The sequence below is a fragment of the Fonsecaea erecta genome (genome assembly GCF_001651985.1).
Source record: "Fonsecaea erecta strain CBS 125763 chromosome Unknown Scaff4, whole genome shotgun sequence".
In the NCBI taxonomy this organism is placed as follows: domain Eukaryota; kingdom Fungi; phylum Ascomycota; class Eurotiomycetes; order Chaetothyriales; family Herpotrichiellaceae; genus Fonsecaea; species Fonsecaea erecta.
Window position 1 is genome coordinate 296,592 of NW_017387247.1, and position 21,442 is coordinate 318,033.

General features: G+C 54.4%; 8 protein-coding genes across 8 annotated transcripts; 2 read left to right on the forward strand and 6 right to left on the reverse strand.

The window, feature by feature from the left end:
• Positions 1-296: 296 nt before the first annotated feature.
• Positions 297-2,155, forward strand: AYL99_04843 (hypothetical protein; the record flags this gene model as incomplete). Its single annotated transcript, XM_018836355.1, has 3 exons — positions 297-1,105; positions 1,173-1,282; positions 1,353-2,155. The coding sequence occupies 3 exons, from the start codon at positions 297-299 to the stop codon at positions 2,153-2,155; spliced, it is 1,722 nt and encodes a 573-aa protein (XP_018693208.1).
• Positions 2,156-2,485: 330 nt separating this feature from the next.
• On the reverse strand, positions 2,486-5,101 carry AYL99_04844 (hypothetical protein; the record flags this gene model as incomplete). The annotated part of the gene is made up of 9 exons (XM_018836356.1): positions 2,486-3,046; positions 3,095-3,144; positions 3,197-3,225; positions 3,282-3,436; positions 3,492-3,749; positions 3,799-4,080; positions 4,132-4,623; positions 4,678-4,949; positions 4,999-5,101. The coding sequence occupies 9 exons, from the start codon at positions 5,099-5,101 to the stop codon at positions 2,486-2,488; spliced, it is 2,202 nt and encodes a 733-aa protein (XP_018693209.1).
• A 26-nt stretch (positions 5,102-5,127) lies between these two features.
• AYL99_04845 (hypothetical protein) lies at positions 5,128-6,753 on the forward strand (the record flags this gene model as incomplete). The annotated part of the gene is made up of 2 exons (XM_018836357.1): positions 5,128-5,164; positions 6,152-6,753. The coding sequence occupies 2 exons, from the start codon at positions 5,128-5,130 to the stop codon at positions 6,751-6,753; spliced, it is 639 nt and encodes a 212-aa protein (XP_018693210.1).
• A 333-nt stretch (positions 6,754-7,086) lies between these two features.
• Positions 7,087-9,277, reverse strand: AYL99_04846 (hypothetical protein; the record flags this gene model as incomplete). Its single annotated transcript, XM_018836358.1, has 4 exons — positions 7,087-8,171; positions 8,287-8,502; positions 8,589-8,781; positions 9,056-9,277. The coding sequence occupies 4 exons, from the start codon at positions 9,275-9,277 to the stop codon at positions 7,087-7,089; spliced, it is 1,716 nt and encodes a 571-aa protein (XP_018693211.1).
• Positions 9,278-10,196: 919 nt separating this feature from the next.
• Positions 10,197-12,065, reverse strand: AYL99_04847 (hypothetical protein; the record flags this gene model as incomplete). Its single annotated transcript, XM_018836359.1, has 3 exons — positions 10,197-10,965; positions 11,021-11,513; positions 11,633-12,065. The coding sequence occupies 3 exons, from the start codon at positions 12,063-12,065 to the stop codon at positions 10,197-10,199; spliced, it is 1,695 nt and encodes a 564-aa protein (XP_018693212.1).
• A 1,203-nt stretch (positions 12,066-13,268) lies between these two features.
• AYL99_04848 (hypothetical protein) lies at positions 13,269-15,400 on the reverse strand (the record flags this gene model as incomplete). Its single annotated transcript, XM_018836360.1, has 2 exons — positions 13,269-13,463; positions 13,517-15,400. The coding sequence occupies 2 exons, from the start codon at positions 15,398-15,400 to the stop codon at positions 13,269-13,271; spliced, it is 2,079 nt and encodes a 692-aa protein (XP_018693213.1).
• Positions 15,401-17,847: 2,447 nt separating this feature from the next.
• Positions 17,848-18,429, reverse strand: AYL99_04849 (hypothetical protein; the record flags this gene model as incomplete). Its single annotated transcript, XM_018836361.1, has 1 exon — positions 17,848-18,429. The coding sequence occupies one exon, from the start codon at positions 18,427-18,429 to the stop codon at positions 17,848-17,850; it is 582 nt and encodes a 193-aa protein (XP_018693214.1).
• A 1,327-nt stretch (positions 18,430-19,756) lies between these two features.
• Positions 19,757-20,869, reverse strand: AYL99_04850 (hypothetical protein; the record flags this gene model as incomplete). Its single annotated transcript, XM_018836362.1, has 3 exons — positions 19,757-19,789; positions 19,841-20,311; positions 20,411-20,869. The coding sequence occupies 3 exons, from the start codon at positions 20,867-20,869 to the stop codon at positions 19,757-19,759; spliced, it is 963 nt and encodes a 320-aa protein (XP_018693215.1).
• Between the last annotated feature and the right edge of the window lie 573 nt (positions 20,870-21,442).

Consider the following 21,442-nt stretch of genomic DNA (forward strand, 5'->3'; position numbering starts at 1 on the left):
CGCATCTTCGAGCCTCAATAGGCATGGTGCTTCCCCGTAAGCTCGCCGCCAGACTTGGCTGGCTTGCTTGATAACGGACTTCTGCAATCCTGCCATCCTGATAGGCATCATCGCTGTTGCCCTGGACAAAGCTATCACCGTATAGTGCAGAAGTCCGAAATGAGTTGACACCTCTCTCAGACGCGCGCGAGCATGCATAACTACATAACACCGAAGATCAACGGCTCTTCCAGGATGTCGGCCAGTCTCAGGTCTCCCTCCACTCTTCCTGCCCCGGGGCATCTTCCCTCTTCACCATGGCTACTACCGTTGAGAAAGCTTCGGCACAGATGGATGTCAAGGATACATCTACTCCATCAGACCCGCCTTCCATTACGGAAGGCGTTCAGGACAACGTCGGCGTCGGCGTCGTCCTGACCCATGACGAATACCATCTGGCCACCCTGGGTTACAAGCAAGAGTTCATCCGGTCCCTGGGCTTTTTTGAGAGCTGGGCAGCGACCTTTACGTCGATGAACTTCATCTCCGGCATCCCCGTCCTGTTCGGCTGGGTTTTATACACCGGAGGACCCCAAGCGGCCTTCGCGAACTGGACGATGGTGGGCGGCCTGTCGTGCGTCGTGAGCTTGGTGATGGCGGAGCTGGCGGCGGCCCTGCCCACCACCGGCGGCATCTACTTCTGGAGTTACCGTCTGGGCGGACAGAAGTACGGGCCCTTCCTGAGCTGGATGACGGCCTGGTGGAACTGGGCGGGCTGGATCACCGTCGTGCCCGGCGTGCAACAAGGCTCGACCAACTTCCTGGTCTCGGGCCTGATGATCAAGTACCCCGACGCCGAAGTCCTCCACAAGGGGTGGTTCCTGTGGCTGCTCACGAGCATCGGCATGATCTTCGCCATGATCCCCAACATCTACAACCCGCGGCTGCTGCGCTACTACTTCCGCTTCGCCGTGGTCATCTTCTTCTCCCTGTTCTTCATGTACTGGATCTGGTTCCCGATCAAGGCGTCCGAGAAGCATTTCAACAGCAGCCACGGCGCGTTTGGCTTGTTCTACAACGGCATCAACTTGGGAGACAAGAAGGAGGCCTCGGATGGCTACTGTTGGTGAGTTCTCGGCGTTGGGCCCTCTCCTCCGCCACCTCACGCATTCATGCTGACGTCGTGTAAAAAGGGTCATTTCTGTCCTGTTCGGAGCCTGGGTCTTTTACGGGTACGATGCATCGGCACATTTGGCCGAAGAAACCAAACAGGCCTCCACCGTCGTCGCCAAAGGGATCTACAGTAAGTCTCTCTTCTCATGTGTCATTCGGCGGGCGCTATGGACGACAAGAAACTGATAGATGTCGGCCAGTGTCCACTTTCTCGGCCTGGTTTCTGTCGATCCCGACCCTCATCATCATTCTCTTCTGCATGCAAGATTTCGACGGCATCATCTCAGCGACATACGCAAACAACTGGGCCGAGTACCTGGTGCAACTCATCGGTGAGAACGGCGCGGTCGCCATCCTGTCCCTGCTCTGGGTCGACAGCACGTGTGCCACGGCAAGCTGCTTCATGTCCGCCCAGCGAGTCACCTATGCCATCTCCCGCGACGGTGTGCTGCCCTTCAGCTTCTTCTTCAGGAAGCTCTCCAAGCGCAAGATGGCCGTCAATGCCGCGCTGCTCGTGTTTGTCATGTCTGTGGCGATCACGACGGCCGTCATCGGCTCTGCAGTCGCCTTCTCCGCCATCACCGCCACGGCCACCATCGCCACGAACTTCTCGTATCTGATCCCCATCGTCGCGCGACAGACCGTGGGACGCAAGTCGTTTGTGCCGGCCAAGTGGAATCTCGGAAAGTTTTCCGCTCCGCTGGCCGTGGTGGCCAGTGCGTACATCCTGTTCCTCTTCGCGGTCCTTCTCCTGCCGCAACTGTACCCGGTGGACGCCAACACGCTGAACTATGCACCCATCTGCATCGGGATCATCACCATCATCAGCTTGGTGGGATGGTTCCTCCCCGTCTGGGGTGCCATGCACTGGTTCCAAGGTCCGATCAAGACCATCTCCGAAGAAGAGTTTCGAAATGCCCGGGTCGAAGGAGGCGTGGCGACGGTCGAGGAAGGAGACGCCGCGGCAAACTTTGAGTACGGACACCGGCGGAAGAGCGTGTGAGAAGACCTTGTAGTTTGAGATGAGTGTGGAGGTAAATAGGATTGCACAATAAATGAGTAACAGATATATCATAAAAACCAGGCGTGGACGGCGACATCGGTGGGGACAGAACCATTCATTGCCCGAAAACCACAAGAGAAAGTGTCTCCAACGAGAAGGTAGGTATAACATATAGTACTGGAAGTAGTTGATGCCCAGCCTTGTGCCAAATGTGCTTTTCCCATCCGTCCAAATTTTGATGACAACAACCAAGTTGCGATGCCAACCGATGGATGCAATGCTGTCTGTTGGCATACAGACCTGCTTGACCCTCTCAAACACATTCATGCCTCACCACAGTTCACACACCGGTTCCTTCTTCGCACACTGGAAACTCTCCCTGAAGTCTCGAGAGTTGGCCATCGTTCCTAGAATCCTCGCAAACTTGGGCGCATGGGGATCCAAGTAGATGCGTTGAATGGCCGTTTCTTTTCGGGTCTTTCCGCACCACCAATTGGCATAGTTCACAAAAAACAGCTGCTCCTGCGTGAAGAAATCCAGGCCGGGAAGATCCTGGTTTGGCTTCTCCGCCGCACGCTTCTTCCATGCCGCGAATGCTGCAGAGAGACCTCCTGCATCGGCGATATTCTCGCCCAGAGTCAATCGACCATTGACATGGAGCGGTTTGTCGTCGGGTCCCGGTACAGAGAAGTTGGAGTACTGCTCGACGAAACACTCGGCGCGCTTCTTAAAGTTCTCGACCGTCTTCTCCGTCCACCAGTCGGTGAAATTACCGTTCTGGTCGTAGTGGCGACCGGTGGAATCGAAAGCGTGAGAGAGCTCGTGGCCAGAGACCGAACCGAAGGCGCCGTAACTGAGATACTGGGGGACGTCGACATCAAACACGGGGAACTGTTCGGGTTAGCTCTCTGAATGTGCATTTGAACCCCAGTAACTGACCTGCATGATCCCGGCTGGGAAAACGATTTCGTTGCCCGGAGGATTGTAATCTACAAATTAGCAGGGTAACAAGGCAAAGGCGCGAACTAAACAAGCACATACATGCGTTCACAGTCGGGACAGTCATATCCCTGCGAAATGGTTAGCACTTTGCATCCAGAAATATCGACCAGAAGCCGTAACGAACCATTGATTCCGGTCCACAGGCTTGCCGAGGGCCGCCCACTCACGGGCGAGCTCGGCACGGATGACGGACACTGCATTGCCAAAGTACGACGAGGACGTAATGTTCACAGGAGCGTAGTATTTCTTCAGACTGACGGGATCCATAATGTTTGGGCTCTGCAGACAGATGATCTCAGTGCTGTACAACCGTGGTTGATGATGCTTGACCTACCTTGTCTGGATATCCAATTTTTTGGACAATGTTGTGGACCTTGGAAATGGCCAGCTCAATCACTTCCTTTTCCATCCACTCAGTGACCTTGAGCTTCTCGATAAACTGGTCCTTGATATCGGACACAATCTGGTCGCCGAATTCTTTGGCTTTGGCGGAGAAGGCTTTCTCGACAAAGAAGCGGCTCAGGATCCAGCCCACGCCAAAGTCGACATGGGACACGCACGTCCTCCACCGTTCCGGTTTTGTTTCTGGATCCTAAGGCGTGTCAACATGGGAAGAAGAGCCTGGGAGGAAGTGTACTTACCTTGCCCGCCAATTCGTTCGAAAATCTTTTGAGGGGAGCAACAGCATCGGCCTCAATGAAGCTAGCATATGACTGGACTGCCTTCCAGATGAAGTACGAGTGCAGTGTCTGCTGCGGTGTGTCATCCAGCAGTTTACTGAGCTTCTTCATATATTCTGGAGCCATGACTATAACTCGATCCAGTTTGTAGTCCGCAGGGACAAGACTGTCGAGAATTTCCGAGAGCTTCAGTTGTGGAGTGAGAGCATCTGCATCGGCCAGAGACATAGGGTTGTAGTATTTCTGCACAGTATGTTAGTCCGTTCGGAGTGTGAGGACAAACTTCTTGCTCACCGTAACGTCGTTGCGGTCTTCAGCACTTGGTGAGGCCTTTGCGAGCTGCTTCTCAAACTCCACCAAAGCATGAGCATCCACTGCAGACGCAGCAGCTTGCTCGTGGAGAGCTGAAAGCACTTCCGAGGCCGTCTCCTCGTACTTCTTCACGAGCTTTTCGTCTTCGTACATTTCCTGTGCCGGCAGTCCGACACTCCACGGAGCTGAAATAGAGACGACCACGGTGTCCGGGTCCTTGTCGTCGGCGCCAGTGTCAGCAGATATCACCGTCGACATTCCCGTCTGGAGCATAAACAGGATGGTGGAAGAAAGGTTGCCGGACGAGAAATGGTTCGAAGTGGCGTTGACCATATCGACTAACGGGGCCACCCCAAGTTTCTTGATGGTGTCCTCATCCAAGCAGGCATCATAGGCAGCTTTAAGCTTGTCGAAGTTCTCCTTGTCAACAGAGCCAGTCGCACTGTCGAGCGCGGCAGGAGAGAAGTAGGAATGCTAGTGCACATATCAGCATGGACCAAACCCATCGACTTGCAACCAGGAACTCACCGCAGACAATCCGGGATATGGAGCTTCGAGAATGTGGCGGAGCAACATCTGAGAATTCTCAGACATGATGGTGCCAGTAAAGGCATCACCTTGGTCGGGGCGCAGATCGTGACGGTCCCGCCACCCTCCGCACACGAGTTCCTCGAAGTCGGTGCACGGATCGAGGGTCTTGTAGTCGGGCGACAGGTTGTAAAGCAGCTCGGACGAGGCATGAACACACGCAGGAGTGAGGCAGACATCGGCCTCGTTTCGTTCTGGCTCCTTTTTGTCCGCTTCAGATGGTTAACGACTACTCCTCCCCAGCTTCACAGCACGACTCACCATTGATCGAGAAGGACCAGCTGTTGGGCCAGGGGGTTATATTCGATAGAAATTGCCTGAGAGAAAACCCGGCAAAAACAAGCCATATCACGAAGAGGGCCATGAACGCGGCAAAGGAAGGCCAAGAGAATGGCTTTTGACGAGGACGGCCGCAAGAAGAGCAGCGGTGGGCGGGAGGGGGGGCATTGCTTTCTTCATCGTGAAGCAGCGGTGCCTTTTCGCCAATGGGATGATGGCGACTTGACGATAGATGGCGACCCATCGTGGCAGGAGAGTCGTGCACAGAATGAAGATGAGATGAGGTTCGAGTTTGAAGAAACATGTTTTGGAGGTGGTGGCGTGTTGGTTGCTGTCCAACGCCGTGATTAGTGAGTCAGTGCCACCAGGGGCGGAAGCGCCCTTAACACTTGCTAGGCGTGCCCATAAGAGCTTCCGAATGGGCACGGTAAGCTTAGAGCTTCCCCGCACCGGGGAGAGCAACAACGGGTACAGTAGTAACTGTACCAGCTAATACTCGAAGCTAGTGGGCTAACCACCTGCAGTTAGCGTGGGCAGCCCGCCCCTAAGACGTCCCAAAGTCCATCGTAGGCGCCATTTCCTCGAAGTGTATACTGTATTAATATCACAAAATACTTGGCTCTGTCGACTCTCGGACCTTGAGAGATATTAATACTGTCCAAGTAGAGCCACATACGGTACCTGCCTGACATCGGCCAAAGTACAGGAACATCCATCTCTCTACGCCATGTCGGGCCTCTGCTAAAATGAAAGTGCCTGGACATCTTCACCAGTCCTATTACTTACTCTTCGAGATGAAGACTCTGTTATATCAGACCGTCACCGAGTGAATGTATCGAGATAGAAGGAGGATGATACAGTAGTGCGTATATGTGTGGCTTGGTACCTCGTACTCGGTACATTATTATGTAGTTATGAGTCCCGGGGGAAACTTAGACGAGCCCCTTATTCTCCACCACCTCGTCGACGTCGTCCTACAGTATCCTGTCTCTACCAACGACAAGGATATGCATCGACAATCAACCCTCTCCCTTCAATGGCCCCTAGACACCCCTCGACCTCCTCCCTGCCAAAGAACTGGCCCAAAGCATCATCTATCTGTCAACACTGCACATCCCGCCCCCTCTCACCCCAGGCCTCCTCCAAACCAGCACACTTCCACCGTCTTCTCTCCCCATCATCCCCGCCGCCAGTGCACTCACCAGCCCGTGCCCTCTCGTGCAGATCAAGCCCATAACCGACCCCTCCCACCCGGCGTACACACAACACGGACTTTTCGCGACGCGGGCGCTCGCCCCGTCGTCCTTCGTGGTCCTCTATCTCGGCTGTCTGCACTACTCGTCGTCGTCGTCGTCAGACCCGGCGTCGGACTACGACCTCAGCCTGGACCGGGAACTCGACCTGGCCATCGACGCGGCGCGGTGCGGCAACGAGGCGCGCTTCATCAACGACTACCGCGCCGGCGTGCGGCCTGAGGGGCCCAACGCCGAGTTCCGGGATTGCTGGATCGAGCGTCGGGTTTCCGGCGGGAGCACAGCGTGGGAGAGGCGGATCGGCGTGTTCGTGCTGAGTCCCGGCAAGGCGGGGAGGGCTGGGAAGGACGGAGGGAGGAGAGCCAGGGGGATCGCCAAGGGCGAAGAGATCGTGGTCAGTTACGGCAAGGGCTTTTGGAAGGCCAGGCAGTGCGAGGGAATGGGCCAGTCCGAGTCAAAGGACAAGGTGAAGGAGGGAGGCTGAGACTCGGGAGCGAGGGAAGCATCTCGACGGCTCCGTGTCACGGCTCAGTGTATGGAGGGATCTTCCACCTTCTCGATATCCGACTTCCAGGAACATCTCCCTCTCAAACCTCAAGCCGACGTCATTCGCAAGTCAGTATCGGTTGCAAGAATTGTTACGCCTGCATGTCCGTCAATCTTTTGGCAGTCCTATCAATCTCTATCAAGGGAATTATATGTACTAGGTACGTCCCCGCAATGCTCGTGTCGATCTAACGACCAACACCATCATTGGGGCTCTGGGGTCACTTGATCACATCGAACCCCTGGAAAACAAGCGCTCACACCAACCAAACTATTGGAACTCCTTCCGTCTCCTCACCCGCACTTTGGCGCTCATCGGCGGGACGTGGTTTGGTCCCACCCAGTAACTCTCGGGCCGGATGCCCTTGCCATTCCAGTTCCCGCCGAGTCCTCCTTCCATGACCATTTGGATCTCATACCGCGACAGCAGATACGCGATCAACAGCTTCAGTTCCTGCGAAGCGAAGAATCTTCCCGGACAGGCGTGTCGACCATGCCCAAACCCGAGGTAGGAAGGGGAGGTGGCGATGAAGGAGAGGTGGGCTTTGTCCAGGTACTCCTTCTCCCGTTCTGCTTTGTCTCTATCACCGTCCCCGACACCGCTCGAGATCTTGTCTCTCAACTCGACGAACCGAAAAGGCTTATATTTGTCGGCTGCCTCGTAAAGGTTGTCGTCATTATGGCACCCCCAACTGTGCGTGGCGACCATACAGCCTTCGGGTAAATGTGTGCCATCGGGCGTCGTGACACCACCAGGGGCAACGACCTTTTGGTTCACACCCACTCCGATGATACTCGCGCGGCGGGAACTCTCCCGGAGAGCTGAGTCGAGGTAGTGCATCTTGGCGATAGCTGTGCGTGACCACATCCTCGAAGTCGGTCCAGACCCTGCATCTGGCTCCATGTTGTCCAAAGCCTCCTTCCGCAGCGTTTCCAGGACGCGCTCCTGGAGTGGTGCAGCAAGGATGTCCAGTAAGGCGTTGGTACCGATGAAACTGGTCGTGTGGACGGATGCAAAGTTTACATGCAGAAGACGCGCACTGATGATTTGCGGATCGGTTTCGTCGGGTGAGTTATATGATTTAGTGAGCGAGCGGGTCAAGAGCCATTGGAGGAAGTCGTTCTTCACGGCGTCTTCGGTCTTGGAGTCGCCGGTGGATTGCTGGAGGCGTTGACGCCGAATAATCTCAGGCCTAAGGATTTCCGTGTATTCACGAGTGTGCTTGCGGTTGAACCTTGTCGCTATTGGGGCGACCAGAGAGCGGATGATGCCGGGGAAGAGTCGCAGGACCGTTGCCGAAATGGCAATGTCTTCGGCGAAACCGATTGCGTTCTTGAGGTATTGCTCATCACGACCTGCGATCAAAGCCGGGTTAGCGTGCAGTACCAGGCGGACCCATCCTACACATTGCCAGCCCTTTACCCATCCCTGACAACCCACCATTCGAGCAGAAGAAGAGAATCTACTCACAAAGCGGCAACCCGACAAAGACCCTGTTGGAGATCCTGGCGATGATCTTGGTGAGACTGTCAAAGAGCACGACAGTCTTCCACCCTTCGGCGTCATAGTATTCAAAATCAGGATCAGCTTCGCTGCCCCAGATCTGATCCACTGCCGCGGCCAATTCGTCGCACACTTCGGGCGTGACGTTGAAGACTTGCCTGGTCAACTCGGACTTGATGACGTCTGGCGAGGGACAGGAGAAATGTCAGCCATGGCTGAAGCGGAGAGTGGACGGTCAGAAATCGAGATATTCCCGGAGATATACGTACCGAAATGAACCGTGGGGTCCATAATCTCAGGCCTAGGAAAAGTGTATCGGGTCTGGAGGATATGCTTGTGCGCGCCGTTGACGCTGAGGACGTTGTCGGGCTGGGCGATCAGCCAGGGCGTGTTGGAGGGCGGCAGAAGAACGACCTCGCCGTCGAGGGTGGCGAGTATACAGGGCTTGTTGTGGCGGGCATACTGTTTGGAGAGTTATTAGGTTGGCGGCTGTGTGCAGGCGGTTGTAGTGGGTGTAAGTTGCTGAAGAGAATGAAGCAGTGCAGTGGGACAGGCGTGAAAAAGAGAGGAAATTGATCATAGAGAACGAATATTACAGCCTGAGCAAGGGCATCGTTCTCCTTCCCTCTTCTCTCTCGTCTCGTCTCTTCTTCTCCTTTCCTGCTCTCCCACCCGCCGGAAAGCACAACAAGGAGAAGTAAGGATACAAATTAAACAAGCAAACAAACAAGCCTACCTGCTCATACGCCCTCCGGAGGGCCTCCTCATAATTGACCGAGCACCACAGCCTGGTCCTCAGGCCGGGCAAGATCCAGGCCCTGTCGTTGCGGGCCACCCACGGCAGATCCGGCAGGGACGGGGAGGTGGTGCTCCGGCACCACCACCGGAGCAGCAGAAGCAGAGCGGCGGCGGCGGCGGCGAGCAGGGCCACCCACGAGGATGAAGGGGTGGAAGCCATGACGAGACCAGAATGAGCTTGAGCTGGTGCTGGTGCTGGTGCTGGGCGGCTGGGCGTGGTGTGGAGGCACCCTCCTTGGCTGGGCTGGGCTGGGCTGGGCTGCTGTCTAATTAGGTAGGGACGGGATCTTAAGGGGGGAAAAATCAATCATCCGCAAAAGGGCAGTAATTCAATTATCTGAACACTGAAGAAATTGGCAGTGCAGAAGAGTAAAGTGGTCGTCGAGAACGGAGAGAGAGAGAGAGAGAGAGAGGAGGAGAGGGAGAAAAAAGGGCTCACTCAAGTGAGGTAGCTGAGTATTAGAATGCAGTAGCAGTAGCTACCAAAAAAGTACCACGTAAGTAAATATATATATCTTCTTCTTTCTCTGCTGCCACAGTACCCAGTAGTAAGTATCCAGTAATACTCCGTACATTCTCTATCTTTTCGTCTAATAAACTCCCCTGGTTGCCCCCCCACGTGCCCGCCCGTCAATGAGACAAAGTCCACCTCTCCCAATATTAATAATTCTCACGCACAATCCACAATCTACTCGGTACAGTATCTACCTCGTACATCCACCACAGCTACTCCTACATCCCGCAACCGCAACCGCAACCTGCTCATCCGCCCAATAAGAGACCGCCACACACACAGCAGAGACGCAACTCGACACTCTCCCAAGCCGTGCCCAGACACAGCAGCAGCAGCAGCCGCAGCACGCGATCTTATCATGCATCTCTCTGTTTTCTGCCGGCACTTTGCCTAATGGTCTGATGGTTTGTGGTTTGATGATGCTGTCTCAATGCACAAGATGCGTGTCACCCGCTAACGCAGTCTTGACGGGCTAGAGGGCCGAGATACCACTATTATGCGGACATACAAGTCCGTCCATCTGAAGTGACACTTGGTGAAGCCAACGAGCACATCTCGGGTCGAACTACATAGTGGCAGCATCTCGGTTCTCAGGAGGGGACGGGCTCGACTCCTCCGGGACCGATGGTGCGGCCTCGTTCCAGACATCCCAGCACCGCGGCTGCAAAACATGGTCCCACCACAAGAAATGCGACATCAGAGTCTGGAACAGGATCCAGTCCAACAGTCGACCGTCCTCACGCAAGGTACACCCCAACTGCGCGACATACCATTCCTGGTGGACTGTCCCGTATGATGCCATGGTTCCCATAATTAGACACCAGAGCGTGAGCTCGCGTTCGGCCTTTGCTTCCAGGGTCTCGCCCGTGAAGAACAGTTCCAGCGCTTTCCGCAGGTCGTACGCAAGCTGCGACTTGACACTCACGGATTCGCCGAGCGGGAAAATCACTAGGTCGCTGTATATCAGTGCAGCAAGCCGGACCATGTTGTAGAGCGAGTCGTCATGTGAAGGCACCAGATCAGACGGCGGGTCGAGCGCGCACAGCTGGTGCTGCACGGCATTCCTGGCCATGCAGAGTTCCCTCATCGAGGGTGCGGTGGGACACTTTCGGTGATACAGATCGATGGCCAATGTGGTTCGGCATGCCAACATCAGGAGACGGCGGAGTCGAGCATCTTTCACGCAGGAGAAGCCGCGCCCCATCACCAGGGACAGTTGAAATGCACGCGGGTCAAGCACAAGGTCGTCAAATGCGTCCAAGGCGTGGTGCAGCTTGTTGGGCCACGGCCAAAGCGGACGGACGCCGAGTCGGGACGACACAAACGCGTCCGCACTAGATGGTCAGGGTCAGCATGACCGACTCAGAGCATGCCAAGGATGGAACGCACAAGCTGAAAACCTGCAAGTGATCAAGCGTCGAGAGACCTTCCAATCCACCTAGAGGCTCGAGGATGTGGTAGAATCGCTGGATCTGCTGGATTCTGCCCGGTGTCAATATCATGTTGTTGAAAAGGTGTAGATTCTGCCCCCGCGCCATGGGGGAAACTGGATACTTGGACGGGCCTTCCTCGTGAGTTCCCGCCGGCCACGTCACCAAAATCAGCGCCGCAACTATGCTCTCCCAGGGCGGCCCCGGGTTCTTTTGTAGTATCTCCGCAACTGCTTCGAGGGCCTTCCGTTCATGGTACGATACTGCTTGTGCTATGAGTGACCGAGATGGGTCTCCAGCCGGAAGCAGCCGGAGTCGGTGCCCCCCAGCACTGGCAATCTGTGCATGAAGAACAAAAGGATTCTCCCGCGCGCTCCTCGATCTCATGACCGCGTATTGTTCAGCGTCTTTCGGGTCTCGGTTCAGCACGATAGGCCAAACGAAGCGGTAGGCTGGGAAGATCGCGCGCGAGGATCAGTAACGCTCACAGACCCGACAGGATCCCGACACCCTACTGCATCACAAGGCCAGGGACACAAAACCGATCGGGGTCAGAGAAGGTGCCACTCACAATGGTTCAGGATATCGTAAATGAAAGGAGGGAGCCCACTAACTGAGGCGGTGTCGAAAGGATCGTGGTTACCCTGACCCAAGAGAACGCGGGGGGTCAACGTGTTTGGCGTGAGAGATGGCACAGCCGTGGTCTGCCGACGTCCGCGAGCCCGTGGTCGGACAGCCAGCTGCTGTTTGACGAGTGGAAGAGCCGGATCGTCACCGTCCTGTTGGACCTCTTCATCCGGACGACGACTGGATCTTTTGGAGGAGCGGCTTATCAAGCTGGCAGCTTCGTCTTCCGGCTGCTGAGCGGATCGCTTGAGTCTAGAGTTGCGAGCGGCATGAGCCCGACGATCGGCATCCTGGAGCTCTTTCTCCCTCTGCGAACGGGGCTGGGAAGTTAGAGACTGGTTCAGGAACAAAAACTCTCTCTGCGGGTCGGAAGCCATGCAGATAGATATGGTACGGCAAACCCGTCATGACGGGGGGAAGTGATTGATATCGTCCGCAAGATTGCCATTCACCAAGGAAGGAAGGTAGAATGAAGGGATCTGGGGATCGCATGACCCCAACTCTAAGCGACAAGGGCCATGTCGAAAACGGCGTGTGCAAAAGCCCAGAGGTGAAAGACCTGAACAGGGTTGAAAGCTCTGCTTCCCAGGTAAGACGCTGCCGGAAGCCGGGACGGACGCTGGGAATGGTTTGTGCAGGGGCTTTGATAATCAACACGGTTCGGACTGGTTTGGACTGCTATTTCTCGCTCTTTGTATGCCGTAGTAAGAAATGAGTCAGCGGCGGGTTTCGTCTTCCATTGGAGCGACGGCAATCGAATAGTTGATTCGGTTGTGTAATTTCAGATCATGCTCGACCCCTAATTCTACCGTCTGTCGGTTCGGCACTCGCCGTAAGGGCAGAGATTGCGTCTCGTTTGGGGTCAAACGTTCGTATGCTGTCTCATCAAAGATGACAATGCGGCGGTGAACCAATTGAAGGGCGCATTCCAGACGTGGGGCCGAGGCTGGTCCGGCTGCCATGGGGCAGTGGTGGCAGCAATCCGTTATACAAGTGGAGGTGTGTATATACACCCAGTATGGGAAGAGAAACGTAAGCAAGCCGCTCGCCTCGCTTGCACCCATCTTGCTTTTGTGCTTGGCGCCTTTCCTCCGTGAAACCCCCATGAAGAAGGGCTCGGCTACCGCGGGCGCAGGGAGCCGACGACAACGAAAAGATATGACAGTTGTAGCGGGAGCGTAGAAAAAAATGAACAAAAATACTCGGAGGTGTAATGGCTCCGCTTCTTCCTCGAGTTTTGACAGCCACAGCTTTTCTAAAGGAAGCAAAGCATCGTCGCGCCGGGGAAATGAAAGTTCGGGACTTGCCTGAGACCCAACTCGGGTATCTCTTCCTTTACGAGTCTCTCAGCCACCAGACGCGAAGGTTGTTGAATGCGGCGTATCGTAATACGTTTCCAACCCGGGCGAGTGCGCTCCTGTCCTGGTTTTGGGCGACTCTAGGTATCAGATGCTGCTTTGATCATATTTCAGGTCCGTCTAATCCACCTGTCCGACCGCCCAGGTTGTCCGTGTACGAACCTCCAGGAGAGAATCTCTGATCCAGACTCGATCTCCTGCAATTGCAACGTTCCTCAGTTGTTATCGGTCGAAGCCCCTGCTGGGCGTCGCGATAGAGATAATCGAGGCATTGTGCACCGCGAGTTTTAGGTGCAAGCCTGTCAATTCCACGCGAGCTAGTGCGACTTTGTGCTTGCCAACGAAGTGCATGCTGCGACTCGTGGCAATCACGAAGGCCCTATTTTTTCCTGAGACCATCTTCAGGATCTTCAGGATCTGCATTGCTTGTGAATGCCTCGTTGAATGATGATTCAGCTTAGCCATCGCACCAGCGACTCCATGAGAAGTCTTCTGTCCACAGGCTTGGCAATATAGTCGTTCATGCCTTCTGCGAGATACCCCTCTTCGTCTCCTTTCAACGCATTCGCAGTCATGGCAATTATAGGAACCACATGGCCAGCTTCTCGAATCTTCCGTGTGGCGGTCACACCGTCCATCACCGGCATGGAAATGTCCATCAAGATCAGGCTGTACGCCAGAGGCTTCTGGGTGACCATCCTCACCCCTTCGGCGCCGTCGGCGGCCACATCCACCTTCTCCAGGCCAAAGCTTCGCAAAAGGCGAACCATGATAGTTTGATTGATGGCGTTATCTTCGACGAGAAGTATGTGCTTCGTCCGCGCCAGTCTTTTGAGATCCGCTTCCAGCGACAACTTGGGGGATGGTTTGGCCGGTGAGACTTCGATTTTGTTGACCTTGGATGTGAAATAGAAGGTGCTTCCCTGGTTCTCAGGATTCCGCAGATAACCTACCATACCGCCCATGAGTTCGGCCAAGCTCTTGCAGATGGAAAGACCTAGTCCCGTGCCTTTGTATCTTTTGGTCGAAGAGGTGTCGAGCTGGGTGAAAGGGGTGAACAAGACATTCTCAGCCTCGGGGGTGACACCGATCCCGGAATCGATCACTTCTGTTTTTATGTCATACGAGGCGTCGTCCTCGTGGGTGAGAGCAACTTTGACGCGTACAAAGCCTCTGTCAGTGAATTTGATCGCGTTAGACACTAGGTTTTGTAAAATCTGGCGATAGCGGAGAGGATCTCCCTGGGCGAAGGTTGGGAGACGAGGATCCAGATCGATTTCAAATCTCAGGTTATCGGATGAGCCGATGTTGAAACACCGTCGGACGGCCGCAACGATTTCCGCAATGTTCATGACCTCCTTGTTGAGGGAAAAGGTCCCGGAGCTGAGCTTAGAATAGTCGAGGATGTCATTGATGACCTGCAACAGGATGGCTCCCGATTCATCGATGATGTTGGCGAGCTCTTTCTGTTCGTCCGTGAGTCCCGTGTCGATCAGTAACGACAAGGCCGAGAGCATCCCGTGCATCGGCGTTCGAATTTCATGGCTCATGTTGGCCAAGAAGTCGGACTTCATCTTGGACGCCTCTTCGTATGCAGCAATCAGTCGTGCCTCTCCCGCCCTTCGTTCCGTCAAATCTCTGGTGATTTTACTATAACCAGTCAAGACTCCGTCGCGGTAGACGGGGGCGATGATGACATTTGCCCAAAACCTGGACCCATCCTTCTTGACCCGCCAACCTTCGTCTTCCACTTTGCCCTCTCGCAGAGCCACTTGAAGCTCTTTTTCAGGTTTTCGTGCCTTTCGATCCTCTTCGCTGTAGAAGGTCGAGAAGTGTTTGCCCACTATTTCTTCCTGGGTATACTGTTTGAGCAGCATGGCGCCGGTGTTCCAGGTGGCTATGTAGCCTTTCTCGTCGAGCATGAAGATGGCGTAATCGCGAAGGGTGCTGACCAGAATGCGATAGGTCTCTGCCGATGTCAATTGAGCGAGTTGTTCTCGGGCCTTCTCGACCTCTTCCGTAGCGTCAAGAGCCTCAATAACCACGTAGAGGAGTTCGTCCTTGTCAAAAATGGGGACTACTCGAATCCGCCAATGGCTGTTGTCCTTGAACCCTGGGACGGGTTCAGAGCGCTGCTCTTTGCGGCTCGTGATTGCACCCTGAATCAGTTGGGTGGTGGTGACGGCATCCAAGGGCAGGTGCAAAATGTCGATCGTCTCCAGAAAGAATTTGCCACGAACTATGTCCAGTGAGATTGGACCCTGGTCTTGCCAGGCATTCGACAGCGTGAGTATTTGTAAATCCTTGTCGAGGACGACAGTCGGCGTCGGCGACAGAGCGAAGATTCGTTCCATGCCGGCGGCGGGTTTTTGGCAACTACAACTTGAAGTTGGACTTGGAGGAGGACTGAGGTGATCAGACGTCAAAGAGTTGGTTAGCGGGGCGGCAAAATATGATTTGCTCGCCGCCCTGACGACACCATCAGGATGTTCTTCTCCGCCGCGTTTTCGAGACACCATCTTCGCTTATCAGTGAATCTTCATGTTTATGTTGGCGACAAGGAACCGGTTCCCAAGCCCGAGAGACGGCCCGACTTTCGAGACGCGGGGTGGAGGCTGGCTGCAAATAACAATGATAAATATCACGGGTCCTTAGTTAGAAGGAAAGTTGCTTGACACAGTCGAATCTACCATGAATAAGAACGGACGTGCAGAGAAGGGCTATGCGAGATTTGGTGTAGGCACAACGGGCGCCACGGGCGGGATGCACCTTGTCAAAACTTGGAAGGAGGACACTTCATAAGCTCCGAAAAAGGCTCCTGGAGTTCAGATGGTTTTCCTGGGGCTCAAGGTCCCACAAGATGACTTGAGCAGCGTGCTTTCGAAAGAGCCTGGATCGGAGGGAAGTTGTTGGGAACAGAATTGGTTGACAGTCGGTGTCACAAGGTCAGAACCACCAAGAGCGCTCACCTAGACCGACGTGACCGACTCCCAGCGCAATGATGGTCGAGTTCGAATCGAAACGTAGGCTTGTTGTCCTTGTCCACGCATCCGGCTCCAAGCGGTTTCGCAAGATGGGGACCACCGGCATGCAGCCACTAGGGCGGCGTTCAGGGGCGCCAGAGGGCCTCTGGCTGCAAGATCTGCGCTGCAACTAGCAGTCCCCTAATTGCGCGGGTTGGTCTGAGATTCCTTCTGTTAGGCTTTTTGGCTTCCTCGCTTGTTCAAGCGTTGCGGCAAATTCCATGCAAGCCTGTCGTAGAAAATTTTTGGTTCTTGCAGCCGCCAAAACAGGATTTCCACAGGGTGCCCCACGAGACACTAGCCGCACTCGTACCGTAGTTATTGAAACGTCTTGTGTAGGACTCGTATTCGAGGGCCCGGCGGGTGCAGGAGGCGTTGGAGGGTGCGAATAGGAGTTGAAACAAGCCGGGGGAAGGGACTAGGCTGGCTGCAGAAGCAGCACCGTTTGCTTCGACTGGCACTGAACAGGGCCCGGTGAGCCGCCCCCTTGAAAGGACCGAGTAACATGGCCAGCGGAGCCCGATATGCCCGGAGCAACGATCCGTGGGTCTGGGGCTTCTGCCTTGTAGGTGTGGGAGATAATAGAAATCGATAATAAATAAACGGAGATGGGTGGGTGAGTGGGTGAACTGGGAGGTCAGATTTTGGCGCTGAGCATTGCTGTGGACCTAGAGGTCAAATATTGAACAAGATACGAAAGGGGCCAGCGGAAAGAGAACAGATTGTTGCACATCCGGATCTCACAGCATGATTTTAGCTGCTCGTATAGGTCAGGGCAACCCATGCAAGGTCACCACACGGGGTGGTGAAGGGTGGATGATGATTTTGGACGGGCGGTCACGGAGAAGAGTCGGAGCACCTGAAGGGCGATGGAATGAGTAACACCCCTCTTTTCCCAACTTCCACAAGTCTGTATTAGGTATGTTGTCATTACTGTATTAACGACTGTCTGGGTGGCACCGAGGCCTACTCGGTACAGTTAAAAGTCCATGGGCCCTAACAGTGCTCAGTAATAATGCTGGTGACGGCTTGACGTGGCTTTGGTAGCCCTGGTGGCCCCGCGCCATCTGCATATGCAGCGTGCCATAATCAGATTGCCTCATGGATCGACGCCCTAAAACATACAGTACAAGCCCAATGCTCGCAAGCGACGCTGCCAATTTCGGCATTCGTGCTGTGTGGTAAACAGGTCGTCTATCCCATTGTCGCCGTTGTGGAGCGCTCGAAATAGTAACACCTATGGTTAGGATGGAAAAGTACTGTAGTGCTGGAACAAAAGCATTCCAGAGTTAATCATCCGTCATAGTTCAGGTACTGGACATGACTACCAGTATATCTGCTAGGTCCTACCGTGCTGGTTGATGCTCCCTTACTCGAGAGAGTACAGTATAGCACCTGCTTGGTAATATATGCGATCCCATAAAAGACTCGCCGCTCAGGCCTGTGGCTGTGGCCACTGCTTTTTGAATTTAAACCCTGACGCCGTTGACGCCTTGCTCTGTACGCCCTCATTTGGGTGAGTGGTTTGACCATCTCTCAAGGTTCGCTTCCGCTCGCCCTGCCCTGTCCCAAGCGAAAGACTGAAATTTCGGTTCTTGTACTTTTCAAGATTTGAACCCAGAGACGCGCAGGAAGTAACGGCCAGATCAGTCCGCAAGGGTGTGGATCGTGGGAAGCTGGCCTTTTCGTGCTTGAAAAATCACACTGCGACTTCGCTGTGCCACTCAGTCTGATTTGCTGTGTTTCCTTCGATGGCTGTCCGTCGGCTTTCATGCAATTTACAGACTCAGCCGGTCTAAGCTGCGAACTCTTCTTCCCGTGCCTCCTGTTACCAGGCCAAGTTTGTAGAAGGTCTCTTCACCCGCTGCATTTCGGCCGCCAATGTACCACTTGTCTGGACCCAGCGCATCAATAAACCCTCCGGAAGAATTGGAGCTGTCGCTGCCACGTCTCTGTCGCCCTCTCGTCATCGGGGTCGACGTGCCGGGCGGCGACATGGATAGGTTGGCGGTTGCGTGCGTTCCGTGGGGGCCAGGAGAACTCGTCCCTGGTGATCTGGATAGAGGCGTGGCGTATCGGTGTGAACTTGGGTTGGACGAGAAAGGAAGAGGCGTGGTCGAGCTAGGTTTGGACTGTCCTTGTTGTGACGGGGCTGAGGTCTCTCCTGGTCCTTTCGTAGCTATTGTTCTTGTCCCTGACGCGGTCACCGTCGCTGTGGTTGTAGAAACATGTGCCGCTGCCACGAGCGAACCGGGTGAAACGGCATCGTAGGTCGAGCTGGATTTTGCCTGGAACGCCGGGCTCGTGCGGGCTCGAAAGGCCGAAAAGAAGTTTGCAAAGAACGGTCGGTTGGTGGGCATGGTGCCTGCAGACCTGGCTCTGTAGCGGGCAATGCCAGATGGCAGAGGGAAACTGTCGTTGACGGACAGTCGTCGCGGCCCAGGTCAGGACTTTAAGGAAATGACCTGATGCTCGGTAACCGATTAGGAATTGCTGAGCGCAGGCTGCGATAGGCCTAGATGTGCCTGACCCTACACACTGCAGACGCCCTTCACCCGCACCCTTCCGTAAGGTCCCTCCGCACTCTTAACCCTTTTATGTTTGGGCCCTCCGCAAGACGACCATGTGTATCTCGTATGGATTGGTTAGCGCGCTCTGACCGAGCTGGACAGGGTCCGAAATGGTGGAGAGTCGCTCAGCAGCGGGCGGCGCAGGCGGATATTGTTGTATCGTCAAGTTCGGGAGGAACTTCCGAGATGCAGCAGGGCTGAGCTAGACAGAAACGTTCTTTGATGCTGGACGGATAGCAGCAACTGAGAAGGCGATGGAGAGTGAGGCAGGGAGATTAAGCGCAAGTCTTGTAAGATGGGATTTGTGAGAGAAGATAAAACATTAGATATGAATCACGGTGGAACGAGGAGTAGATTTCAGAAGCAATATCGTCACAGGCAGGCAGTGGGACTGCCTGGTAATCCATCCGTCCATCATCCCCCATCGGACGATGATGGAGACGAGGAACAAACCGGGATTGTGGAAGCGAAGTACATAATAGTGGCAAGCGGAGTGAGTTGCAATTATACGGAGTGTTATTGGTGAAGATGTCAGTCTCCGCCTGGGCTTCCCTCGGCATTACTTTCATCCCGCCATATTCCTCCTCCGCCTTGTCAGTCGACCACTACAGCAATAAATCTTACGAGAACAATGACCTGCGCTCTGGATCAAAGGGATTTTTGTCACTGGAGATGGCTCGACTGTGATTGTGGTCGAAAATTGAGCATGGCATATACTGCCTCCATGTGCCCGATATCAGCCCATGATACAAAAGTAGAATAATCCCATGCCAGCCGCAAAATGCCTTCATCTTCATTTCCTGGTACGTCAATACCCGTACATATACATCACGATCGTCCCAGGTAGCGCAACAAGGCTTTCAACTCGACGTGTTCTTCGTCAACCTCATTTGCTGCTTCCACGGCGTCATCTACACATCATCTTTCATGGAAAGGCACTGCCAACCTACTTTGCCGCACGGCATCCCGAGACAAGAAGCACAAACATCCACAACGTCCTCCGATCAGAGCGTGTGGCTTTCAGGATCTGAGCCCCTAGGGGTTTCAAGGAGCAATGGCGACCAGGGGCGGTTGGTAAAGTGGCGGTCAGGTGGGTTCGTAGCGGCATAATCTGCGTCTAATCGTCGTCTTCATGATTGAATTCGAGTATCTGACTTCAGGTTAGCCCAAATTGGTACAGAGTCATGATGCTGAGAGTCACCATATTATTCCAGTTTCCGCCGTGGGATGTAACCGTACTTGGTCCCATGTTTTCAAAACCCAGGCCCGTGTAGAATGGAACGAGATGATCGTGTGCGAGCAAAGCTATGCGGTCAGCAATCTTGGAATCTTTCATACGTTGAATATACGATTTCATCAAGATCGAGCCCAGGCCCATTTTCTGAAACTCGGGTGCCACAGCCAAAGAGTGAACACAGATAGTCCCACCCATATCTTGGTGTCCCAAAGGCTCTTTATCCTCGCTGGTCGGTAGCGAAGACCTCCTCGCCCTCCAATTTGAGGGGACGCCCATCGAAGCCTCAGTAACGCAAGGTGCCGGAGTTCTGGTCGAGACAATATGCCCTATTAGGCGTCGCTGAGGTGGTGTGGGCGCATCCTTTGCTTCTGCTTTAGTCGGCTGGGTGAACAGTCCTAAACTCAACTCGGGGCATCTTGTAAGACGGTATTGAAACTGAGTACAGGCTCTTGTCAGTGGGACGACCAAGTATCGGTGAAAAAGAGGGTTCAGATAGTGGTCCGCAAAGGGAAAAAAGTTTGGGTTTCGCCATACCTTTTCGCGAGTTGCCCTCTCTTCCGGGGGAAATGCCGCCTCTTCAAGTGAGGTGCACTGGTCCACGTCGGACACAGACAATGCTTGGTTTTCAGGATGAAGACGATCCCATTTATGCGAAGAGCCTCGTCGACGGGCCCCCAGCCGCCCAGTCAACATATTCAACAAGGGATGGTTGGCCATGAAGTCACGGTCGTCCTCAGAATCGTCTTCTTCGTCCGGGACCTCCTCCGCGTGGTCGGAATGACTAATACGCTGGAGCTCTAAAGTATCAGACGGCGCTTTCGAAGGTGGAGCAACAGCATCCGAATCGCTGTCTTGCATTTCCACGTCTTCGGGCTGAATGTCGATGAAGCCATCTTCGTCTTGTGAGGACTGACCGCTTCTGGTGTCGACCTTGGCGGAACTCGGCTTGGTCGGTCCGTCTGATTGGCTCGATGAATCTTTGGTTGGGGCCATTTTTACTGGTTCTGAGGGGTCATCAACCGGATAAACATGCGATTTCGACTGTGAGATGCCGGTTGAAGAGGGATTGGACAGGAAATGAACTTGCGCCGGTTAGCTGGTGGCTGACTTGGGTGTTTTATTGGGAGGCTCCAAGAAGGCTCCGTCATAAGACCCCGGGCAAGGAAATTCAAGGGGAGAAAAGGAGCCAGAAATGGTGTGAGGTGAAAATTCAATTTGTGGCTGGCCTTGCACAAGACGGGACGCAAGCGGAGTGGAAGAGAGATACAATGGTTTGTTGAGGTTGGCAGAGCAATTGTGTGAGAACAATGTCCGAAGACCTGGCCAGGCACTTGATTAATAGAGGATTGAAAAGACAAAAGGTGTGGATGGGAATATGTTGTGGCTTGTTGGTAGTAAGTGAGATGAAGAAATTGCCATGGCACGCGACTTTAGGGCAGCAGTGGGTGGCAGGCACTTTGCGAGAGGCTGACAGGCGCCAGTCGCCCTCTTGCTCCTCCCAATTCTCCGAGTAGTGGGCATCATAGGCACAGCGAGGCTTGGTTACAATGGGGGGCAATGCCTGGA